This window comes from Stegastes partitus, unplaced genomic scaffold (assembly GCF_000690725.1).
Source record: "Stegastes partitus isolate 25-593 unplaced genomic scaffold, Stegastes_partitus-1.0.2 Scaffold1040, whole genome shotgun sequence".
NCBI classification, from domain to species: Eukaryota; Metazoa; Chordata; class Actinopteri; family Pomacentridae; genus Stegastes; species Stegastes partitus.
Genome location: NW_007578771.1, coordinates 83,121 through 94,652, shown reverse-complemented (window position 1 = coordinate 94,652; position 11,532 = coordinate 83,121). Strand labels below are relative to the sequence as shown.

General features: G+C 40.7%; 1 protein-coding gene across 2 annotated transcripts in view; it reads left to right on the top strand.

The window, feature by feature from the left end:
- Positions 1–11,532, top strand: part of vps50 (VPS50 subunit of EARP/GARPII complex) — a 127,231-nt gene that overhangs the window by 38,568 nt on the left and 77,131 nt on the right. For both annotated transcript variants that reach the window (XM_008295360.1, XM_008295358.1), the window contains exons 10-12: positions 4,199–4,241; positions 6,409–6,507; positions 10,929–11,069. In XM_008295360.1, the coding sequence (XP_008293582.1) occupies positions 4,199–4,241; positions 6,409–6,507; positions 10,929–11,069 (283 nt within the window). The remainder of the gene's footprint in view (positions 1–4,198; positions 4,242–6,408; positions 6,508–10,928; positions 11,070–11,532) is intronic.

The following is an 11,532-nucleotide window of genomic DNA, read 5'->3' as shown; positions in this document are numbered from 1 at the left end:
CGATTTTTCTCACTGCTCCAAACTCCGTCGATCTTTCAATCTTTTCCTCCCTACCTTCTCATCTAACCTCCTTTGCCTCCTCACCTGCATAATTGTGGTTGCTGTTGTCCCCTCTCGCTGTGTTTCACTCTTTGAAGCCCTTCCCTTGCCCCTTTGTTGACTGAGCACAAAATCTGAGCATCTGGCAGACCCTTGGAAGCACAATACACACTGCCTATTTCGCGAGTCAGCAAGTCAGCACAGAGCGACTCGCCTCCAGCCCCCACGGACGCTCATTTCCAGTGATAATTGAAAAGAAGGGGTGGGAAAAAAAACAACTTTGATTTCCACGTAACTCTATTTCGGTCCTTGTGTTCCCCTGCAGGGAACAGATTGTTAATAAGGTTTTTTTTCTCCTCATCTGATATTTATGCATTCTGTCTGATCATGGAAGGGTGCCAGTATATAGGGAGGAGCTACATCTGTGCGCACAAGAGTACGAAGTGGACATTAATTAAGTAATAAATACAGGGGATGACTACAGAATAACAGCAGGTCACCTCGGTTATTGACTTTCAGTTGACCTCTTGTGGTTATTCTTCAAAAGAACAGAGATCAAAGTTCTTGGTAGTTTGTTGGCCTTTTATTGTTCTATTTATTCATAGATTCATTTTGTGGCATGAGTGCACTAGTTTTTCTTGGAGTCCTTTTTTGAACTTCACTGTTAAATCGGTCAGGTTACCGTATTGGCTGTGATACGTACGAGGAATTCAGATGACATGAACGAAGGTGCAAGTTATTGACTGGCAGTTGAATGGTTGTGTAGAGAATAATATGGGGCCCAGCTGTTGGAAACTGTCCATTTATTCTTCTATTTTTCAACATAATAGTCCAGCCTTTGGGGGAAATGCATTTCTTGCTCAAGGTGAGATGAGAATATTGATGCAACTGTTATATCTGGATGCTAAACATGGAGCAGCAGCCAGCAGGCAGCTGGCTTAGTTAAGCAGAAAGAGTGGAAATTTGGATACTGCTAGGCTGGCTCTGCCAAAAAAAAAAAAAAAAAGTGGTACAAAAGGAAAAAAACAAACATAAGCAAAAAAATAAACCAATCATCATCTCTTAAGCTTTTTCTTTCTTTTTTTTTAAATAAATGTAATCCATCCATTCATCATCTATACACCGCTTAATCCTCACTAGGGTCGTGGGGGGCTGGAGTCTATCCCAGCTGACTTAGGATGAAGGCAGGGGACACCCTGGACAGGTCAGCAGTCTATCACAGGGCTACACTTAGAGACAGACAACCAAGCACACTCACATTCACACCTACGGACAATTTAGAATCACCAGCAATCAACAATTTCTCTGAGGTTTGCACCAAAGGGATCAATAAAGTTCTGTTCTATTCTATTCTATTCTATTCTATTCTATTCTATTCTATTAACCTCAACATGTTCTTGGACTGTGGGAGGAAGCCGGAGAACCTGGAGAGAACCCACGCTGCACGGGGAGAACATGCAAACTCCACGCAGAAGGATCTCGGTTGTCCTCACCAGGATGCGAACTGGCGACCTTCTAGCTGCGAGGCAACGATGCTAACCACCGAGCCACGTTGCAGCCCCCATGTACAAATATAAATGTGGACATAATCATTTTTAGTTTCATGGGGGATGCTGTGTGGTAATTATTTCTTGGTTCCACTGGCAAGGATTCCATTGAGTTGGCTTTTTTTTTTAAAGAAAGCATGATATAAGTGAGCTTTACCAGTGGTGGTAGACATATTTTTGAACTTTGGGAAAAACCTTTACCCTCTGCTTTCACCCTGGCCAAGATAACCACCTGCTGTCTGTAACGTCCTATTTGCTGTACAGGTTTGCTGCACAAGTTTTGTCCAAAGGTCACAAAACAAAAGCTAATCTAAGGCTTTCTGTTTCAACAAATAAGACAGAATTTCGTTACAATCTATAATATCTCCAGGCTCTAGCATCATCTTTAATATACAGACATGAGAGTGGCATCACCTCTATATTCTCATCTGACCTGAATCGTTTTTTTTTTTTTTTTTAAGTTTGTTTAGCCATTTAGTGTGGGTTATATGAAGTTGTAGCGTTTGTCCCCTTTAGCTGGACGTCATTCTGCTGTGTCTGGTTCTACTGGGAAGTTGCAGCAGCCCACTTTACTTTCACATTTCTAGCACTCATCACAAGGGGTGATTTTTTTTTTTTTTTCTCCTTTCTCTCATATGCTCTTCCAATACCGTTCAGTTTGTGGTTCAGCTCCAGTTACTCTGCCACGCTGCAGTGTGGGAGTACGCTAGAATGTTCCATAACTGGGCATTTATCCTCTTGGCCTGTGCTCCTTTGGTGTATCTCCTTAGTCTTGCTGCCAGGAGCGAGCTTTTGTTTAGCACTCTCCGGGGCCATTCTTGTGAACGTTCAGATGCTTTTCTTCAGTAGCCAGCACCTGACATTGATCAGTTCACCCCCGTTTAGCTGAGCCAGCTTTCTAACCTCTGTGTGTTATTGTCTGTATTTCCAATCAAAGTTTCCACTGAGGATACTGGCCATGACTCGCCTTCTGGTGTTGTAGCTCAGAATTATTCTTGTGGCACCTACTGAATCTAGGTGTAGTGTGGTAGTAATGGTTATTGTAGCTGACATTTGCTGTTGTGTGTCATACTGATGGTAAACAGACTAGTTATCATGGGAAGTTCAAATAGCTGCTTCTGCGTGATCAGTGTAGTATTAGCTACATGCTCCTTTATTGCTGACTATTGTGGTTATTAGTATTATGTGTGTGTCGTCTTGTTTTGACGGTTGCGCTAACAGCTTTCTTTCACTGTGTTTAAACATGCATAACGCACTCAGGGTTACAGTGCATCAGGTTTTGAAACGACACGCTCATTTTGTTACCTGCCGTGCAAATTACATGAGGGACTCAATCTGCAGTCTCCTCTCAGCTTTTCTGCTCCCCCCCCTTCTCCTCTCCTCCTCTCTCCGCTCACTCTCTATCCCTTACCGAGGCCGAGATGCTTAATTAGCAATTTGTTAAGGACACTCTCTCCCTTGGGCAACTGCAGACTCGTAAGGAACAACATAAGAGCAGGCTGACCTGAAAAAGACCCCGAGCAAGGCAGGGACACAGTCAGGGGAAGCGGTGGAACACAGGATGATTATGAATGGATGCAGCACAAAGGGGGATCACAAGGGAATTGGATTTTATATCTTGGGATCTGCAAAATAGTCGAGATTTTTGGTGCCACTGTGTAACTTTTTGAGTTGAAAGCATTTCCGGCGTGACGCAAAATCTGAGCATGCTCCAAGGATGCGTAGGTGTTTTGTGTCTTGGATAATATTGTACACACACAGACACGCGTTAGCAACATTTATGTGATGGGTGTCACTGTTTGACCTGAGAGAGGGCAAACACTTTGAACACAAAAAATACAACTGCCTTTTCAAAGTGTGGTTACATCCACCACTTACTGCCCTGTTTATGTTATAGTGTTACTAGTGTTTGTCTGGTATTCTGGTTCATATAAAAGGCAAATCCATAAATGAATTTAGGGCTGCAAGGTGGCTCGGTGGTTAGCACTGTTGCCTCGCAGCAAGAAGGTCGCTGGTTTGCATCCCAGTGAGGACACCCGGGATCTTTCTGTTTGCATGTTCTCTCCATGCAGCGTGGGTTCTCTCCGGGTTCTCCAGCTTCCTCCCACACAGTCCAAAAACATGTTGGGGTTAACTGGTGATTCTAAATTGTCCGTAGGCGTGAATGTGAGTGTGCTTGGTTGTCTGTCTCTAAGTGTGGCCCTGTGATAGACTGGTGACCTGTTCAGGGTGTCCCCTGCCTTCACCCTGAGTCGACTGGGATAGACTCCAGCCCCCCATGACCCTAGTGAGGATTAAGTGGTGTATAGATAATGGATGGATGGATTTATTAAAGAATTAAAGAAAAACAATTGATGAAAAAAGAAAAAAATAATTTGACATGTTAAGAATGAATAATAACTGATTGATTGTATTTTTAAATAACTGAATTCTTAGTATAAATTATTATTTATCTGTATCTGTTACATAATTTAGACTTTAATTTATTTTCAAAACAGATTTTGACATTTTTTAACATCTGATAAATGCCTTCCATAAAAAATATTTAATCTGTTGTTTAATAATGAAAATGAACTGACTCAACACTCACCCTCTTCTTTTTTCTTTCACAGTGAATTGAATTCCAAACTGCAAGACACTCTAGAGCAAATCGAGGTATGTGCCTCCCTGCATTGTCTGTAATTCCATTATCTGCGAGCAATACCGGTAAAGAGACATTTAGCAGTGCATAATATTTTGCCCTAACCATGTAATTTTCCAGGAGCCGTCACCTGAAAGAAGCAATTTATACTTCATTTTGACATTTTGATAGTTTGCCTCTCTCATTCTGGGTCTGCCAAATATTGACACATTCAGAAAGTCATTATTGTGAGTGTGCAAGCACAGTAAATTATATCTGTTTCATCTCTGTGTCGTGATATTTGGGCGTGATAAATGGTATGCAAAGCAATTTTCTCTGCACCGCTGCTACGCTCGAGTAGATTAATTATTTACCGTTTTGTCTGTACACAAGAAAGAGGAGTGCATGTGCGCACACATAGATTAGCCACTTGCTAAGGTGCTTGTTTGTTTACCTGTCAGCATGAGTCAGAGAATAAGCAATTCGAAATCCTCTAAAATCATAAAAGTAAACATGTGCACAAAGCACAGTCACGCAAGTCAGTTCTAGTAAATAGGTTTTTGGAACATGTGGCTCACAGTCAGGGGCTTACTGCTCCATTTGAGCCCCTCCAAGTGTGCTTCATTACAGAAAATATGTACAAATACACAAATGCTCTTCCTATAACACACAACAGAAGTGAGTGTGCAATGTCACTTAAATATGAAATGGTTTAAATTGTATCACCTCTCAATAATGGCATTATTTCAAGGCTGACAAGTTTCCTCTGAAGAACAACCAAAAACAAATACCTCAGAAATAATATGCTGAAAATACAGACTCCAAAGTAAAAAACATGTGGTCACCTGTGATTTCCAACTAGCCTAATTGCATAAACATGGTTATAAAACCATCAGAACTTTACTGGTTTCGCACCTATGTGCTGTGTCTATCTGCACAAGTTTCCAGAGGAACTGAAACATCTGATTCATAAAAATAGAAAAGGATGCAGGATTAGTGACCAGCTCAGAATCAGCCTGAACACAGTTGCAGCAGTAATCAGGAGGTATAGAACAAGCCTTAGTATCACTAATCAGGCACAAGACTACAAGTTTAAACTGTGCTAAATGACATAAAATTAAGCCTAAAGAATACTGGATGCACATTCTTTGCTCAGACCCACATACATTTATTCGGCTCAGATGGGGTCCAGCACGTTTTTATTACATGAACCTGATCAGGAGTAACACAATGAATACATAGTCCTGACAGTGAAGCTCGGTGAACGTGGAGCTGTGATGATTTGGGACTTCATGAGTGCCAAAGGTGTTGGGAGGATTACATTTGAGTGGCACTATAAATTCCTGTAGATATACCAAAATAGAGACAAGATGTCACTGACAAGATGACTCCCAGTTTGCAGAAGCTTGGCCAACATGCCAAATTGACACCAGTTTCTATAAAAGGATATAGATAGATAAAGTAAAAACATCTTCCGAGCCAAATGTTTTAAGATAAATCCATCATCAAAAGTAAAGATAAGCATTAAAAGTATTGGAAAAAATACAATGTTTGAATCTTAGCACTGACTTTTGTTACATTTTGTTCCTACTGTGGGACCTTTAATTTTTTATTTTTAATACAAATACACAACTGTTAGAAGTAATGCAATAATTGAGGGGTGATACAATTTTAAATCATCTGACTCACTTTTGTTCCGTATTGTATACCCATCCACAGTATATACTTTTTATTCAGTCATCCAACACACTTTGAATTTCTTTAATCACATTACTGACGAGTTACTTCCTTAATATAATTCTTGTATTTGTTTATTGTGTCAGCTGCAGTCTCGAGTGCAGTTTTAAACAGAAGGCTTGAGAAAATGCTTTGTGACGTACGACATTTGATCAGTTAGTCTTTGTCAGCGCTCTTCTCTTTGAGGTCGGCTTTTTGGTCTGCTTCCTAGTTTCCTTCCAACTTTGTCTTAGTTTCTTTACCTCTCTTCTTATCTCTTTGTCAAAGACACGCACACACATATATATATATATATATATATATATACCCACATCCAATTACATGCCCTTGGCCTTGTGTGCTAACTTTACATCTGCACATCTATATCTAAATCCCTGGTCTTAATGTTGCTAATCCCTGTCTTTTTTTCTTCCCCTTACTTTCCCCACGTCTTTTCCTTTGTCATCTGTCTATTTCTGGCTTCAGGAGCAGCTTGATGTCGCCCTGTCGAAGACTTGTAAGCACTTTGATGTTTCGCACTACACCAAGGTCCAGCTGGCCTACACGCTCCTGGGTAAAACACAGGTCAGTGGTTTTACTAGTCTACAGGGTCACTGGGAATAGCTGAGCATATTGCTACATATGTCCTCTTTTTTTTTTTTTTTTTTACTCTTTCCTTCTACTTATTTGGGAACTTTTTGAGGGAATTAAAAAAATAAAAATGTCAGCAACTTTAGGGATTTTTTTTTGAGTAAGTTGGCTGATCCTCTCCTATTTGCTCTCCTTTACTCTTTCTGGTTTGTGTCCATTTAGTTGGCAAACTTATGTTCACAACCTTATGTCACCTTTTAGATTTTAACTGTATATATATGAAAAATCTTCCACTGACAGGCCGGTTAAACCCTCCCAGAAAACATCATTATTCCTTTTTTTGCCACTGTGGCATGTTTTCACCCTAGTGAGTAAATTCGGGGTCTTACTGTCAGTCATCCGTCATCCACAGAAATCAGCCACAAAAAGGAGTCAAAACTCTGCAAAATAATCCTCGGAAAATACAAAATAAGCTCTCTAAAAATCAGCCGAGATGACGCTGTCACACACGGCCTGTTTATATGGAAGACTTTTTGGCTGGTACGGCAACTTATTAGAAGCTGTGAAGTCTTTACGTTAAGAACTACAACAAAAAAAATACTATTAAAAACACTCAGGGTGGAATAAAATCAGCTGTAACCTTTAGTGACACAGATTATCTCATTCATTACTACCTTCTTTCTGTCTTTCAACCTTTGCTCCCATTTCCAAAAATGAAGTTACATGGGGTAGATTAACAAACATGGCACTTCACTGTACAGCTTTAAAGTGTTACATAACCAGTTTAATATCTGCAAATTAGTGGGACAGACATTAGAAAATCGAATTATGTCACATTCTCCACTTTACCTTTGGCAATATCAGCTTTTGAGGGTTTCTTTTGAGAAGTTAAAGTAAAAATTAAAATTCAAAGTGTAATTGTTAGCTTATTGGATCAACCAGAAAAGACGCTCGTTTCAGGTTAACGCTCGGTAATGAACATAGCACGTCACTGGCATTCACAACCGGAGCCGGCGCTGACGTTGATAAATCTGCTGCGCGTCTCCTGACATTAGAAGGCATCGCCGAGGAGGAGGAGGCTGCACCATCAAGGCTTGTTGAGAATGAATAATGACTTTTAGCGTCTCTGTGATAGCGAGCGTTTGCAGACACTGAAGCAAACTAAGGAGCTGTTGTTGTCGTTCGCTACATCTTGCCATCTCCCCTTAGTGCTCGTTGTTGTCTTGATCTGTTTGTTACACCTTCTGTGCATCTGTGTTTGTCACATTTAGCCTTTTTTTATGCCACTGCTCTGCTGACAGCTGTGACCTGAGGCCCTGCGTTTTTGTCCGTCCGTCTGTCTCATTCTTGCAAACATAACGTCTCGAGGAATTTTCTTCAGATTTGGCACAAGGATCCACTTGGATGATCTGATTATGTTTTGGTGGTTAGTGGTCACTGGCACATGTTGTTTTGGCCGTGACTCAAGCATTCATTCACTAATTATGACAACATTTCACACATGTTTAACAGGATAAAATTATTCAGAGATGACAGTTTGTGTTAAAAGCCAAAGCTCAGTTTTACTGCTACATCATAATATTCTGTAAAAACTCATTTTTAAACCCATTTTTCAACGACATAACTCAGGAACAGAAGGAGAGGTTGTGACCATATTTCACATTTGTCCCTGTGCCAAATTAGTGATTTGAATCTTTGTTGATTCTGTGGTGTTTGTACAGATGTTCTGCGCTGTTGGGTTTTGCAGTAGATGCCATATTTGAAGCATTATTTACTGTCAAGGCTACAACGTTTGTGTTGGAAAATCAGCAAAACACATACATCGAATTTGAGGAGTGTGTTTCTCTCAATGAACTGGCACACTTCAAAGTCTTTGCTATATATATTATATAGGTCTAAACAGATGTGGATGTTACTGCAACTGGACTTATTGGTAGAAGAATACAAATAGGAGGTAGTTGATTTTTAAATAACATTTTTTTGGGGGCATTTTTGCCTTTATTTTGAAAGGGGTAGTGGAGAGTATGGGAGGCAGAGCAGGGTAGTGTTACGCAGCAGATGGTCCTCAGCCGGGAGTCGAACTGGAGATCCGCTGCTCAGGGTATAGACGTCCATGTGGTATGTGCCCTAACCACCATCAGGTCACCCCGAGAGGATTTTTCTAGTTTGTGTTTGAATCTCAATTTTAACATATGCACACTTCTAATCTGATGCCTTTCAGTTCAACGCACAAACGACCTGTGTCACTCGAGGTGGTAATCACCCTCGCAAAGCACTTAACATACTTTAACAAACAACGTTAGTCCATTTATATCTTCTCACATTGTCTCCCGCTGTCATTACCTGGCTCCGATGCGCTGGTTTCTCTCAGCCTAAGTAGCCTGTCATCAGCCTGTTTTTTATCTGGTGAAACATCTGCTTGTTTGGTTTCAATACCTGCAGAGGAATGGGTCTGTTTTCTTGTGCAGTTTATTCGTAGTTACGTCTATAAAGACTGGTGGCTGGAGATTAGTAATGTTATTTTGGGAGCTGCCATAGTTGCCCCCCTCTTTATTTCTCTCCAGTCCAGGCGTTGTACAGCCAGCGAATTTCAAGTTATTTTTTCAGACAGATGAAGTGAAACTCCCTCAGAAAGAAGGGGAGAAATGTTTAAATTACTTTTGTGGCAGCAGGGGAGTCAGACGGGATATGGACAACATTTTGTGGTCTTGAGCTTGTGGTAAGAAAATCAAATTGCGCTGTAACACCCATTACCCAGGGCGTTTCTCAATACTGTGCCCACGTGTCTCACGACTGTGATGTCCTCATTTCTCAGGAGTCCCACACTGAGAGAGGGGGTGGGAGCTGCGAAACAGAAAATGGTCGTGGATGCAACTTTACTTTGAAAGGGAATAAAGGATAGCAGGCGCAAAATAGAAAGACACAAACGGAGCACAGTGCGGCAGAGCAAGATGGCACTGCTTTTGTGTGTGTGTGTGTGTGTGTGTGTGTGAAATTGTTATTAAGAGGAACATTTGGATGACCACATGAGAGCTCCACAGACAGTAGATGTCTTTAAAAACGGCTTAAAGATCTTTCTTTTAACAAAGTGTTTAATTAAATGTGTCCCTGAAATTTAGATTTTCTTTATTTTTCTTTGTTTTTTTTTTTTTTTTAAATCCTTTTACATCTTTAATGTAGCACTTTGAGATTTCATTGAAATGAAAAGTGCATTCCAAATAAAATTTATTATTCTTATTCTTATTCTTATTCTTATTATTGGATTAACCTGCAAAATGAAATCTCTAATTACTGATGAGAAATACAGTAATGGGTGCTGCAGGGTGGCGCAGTTGGTTAGCACTGTTGCCTCGCAGCAAGAAGGTTGGCGGTTCGCGTCCTGGTGAGGACACCGGAATCTTTCTGCGTGGAGTTTGCATGTTCTCCCCGTGCAGCGTGGGTTCTCTCCGGGTTCTCTGGCTTCCTCCCACACAGTCCAAAATCATGTTGAGGCTAACTGGTGATTCTAAATTGTCCGTAGGTGTGAATGTCAGTGTGCTTGGTTGTCTGTCTCTAAGTGTGGTCCTGCGATGGACTGGCGACCTGTCCAGGGTGTCCCCTGCCTTCACCCTGAGTCAGCTGGGATAGACTCCAGTCCCCCGCAACCCTAGTGAGGATTAAGCGGTGAATAGATAATGGATGGATGAAAATACAGTAATGAAGAAATCATAATGTATTAAAGCGGCTGCTACATTGGCTCAGATGACCATGTTTTATGTCAAGTGTTTTTAAAGATTCTCACCATTTATCTGTAAAAACTTAAAGAAAAGTCCAATTTTCAACTTTCTTATGGTCATTGAACTACTCATCTAAGCTTAGCATCATTATAGTTCATCAAAATCACTTAAATCAACAATTTGTCAAAAACATATTGTTTGGTGACTAGCTGTTAAACATAGTGGAGCAATTTCCCACAGGAGTTAGTGAAAATAGCATCAGAGCAAAAAGAATATTGAACGGAGAACCATCAGGTGGACACAAATAAAACTCCAGATCACATGCTTACAAAGCCACCGTGTTTCATATTTGTTCCATGTCCGTTTTGCTTCATTAATTATGTTTTCCGCAGTGAACTGCACCGAGACGTGAATCATGGAAATTGGAGACAAAAGTGCCAGTTTTTACTTGGACTCGAACATCGCAGTTCCCAGGGTGGACTGCCATCCTTGGTTTTCTCTGTGCCATGTCGTTTAGCTAGCATAACATGTCTGCAGATAATTTTAAAAAAAAAATATCAAGTAATATAGTTTGTGTCTCCAAAAAGTTTGATTTGCAATTTCCCTGCCTTGTGCCTCTTCACAGATTCACACTGGCAGACTGACAGTGACATCTTGACATGATAGTTTTCATAACAGTGTGTTTGGCACTCTCTGCAGACTGCTATGGACCAGTTGCACATGCACTTCACCCAGGCCATCCACAACACAGTGTTCCAAGTGGTGCTGGGATACGTTGAGCTGTGTGCCGGAAACGCTGATACCAAGTTCCAGAAGATGCAGTACAAGGACCTGTGCACGGTAAGGGCGCCACTGTTTGTATGTGTGTGGTCCATGAGTCCGTTAACGCTGATCCATTCTGTCAGGAGTTGTGCTTTTTGCAAGATTCAGTTGGTTAGATTCTTTTGTGAAGACTCTCCTTTTTTTTTTTTTTTCTTTTTGGTTATAAAGAGGGAACTTGAATAAAACATAAAGTATCTACATCGTGCTGTGATGAAAATGACATGTGACAGTGCTCGGTACACACATGCTCACACGTACGTTTTTACCCACAACCCTTCCTGAGCAGTCTCATCGTCTGTGGAGAATGCCTTTTTTCTTGACAAGGGATTCTTCAGATTTTCCTTAATAGAGTGAAATGAAGGAGGGGAGCAGAGCATGGAGAAAGTGATTGAGAAAAAGTAAAAAAAAAGTTATTACTTCAGTAAGAAGCACAGTGTATCACAGCCTTTCACTATGAGATAATTAATCTTGCTCACAATAC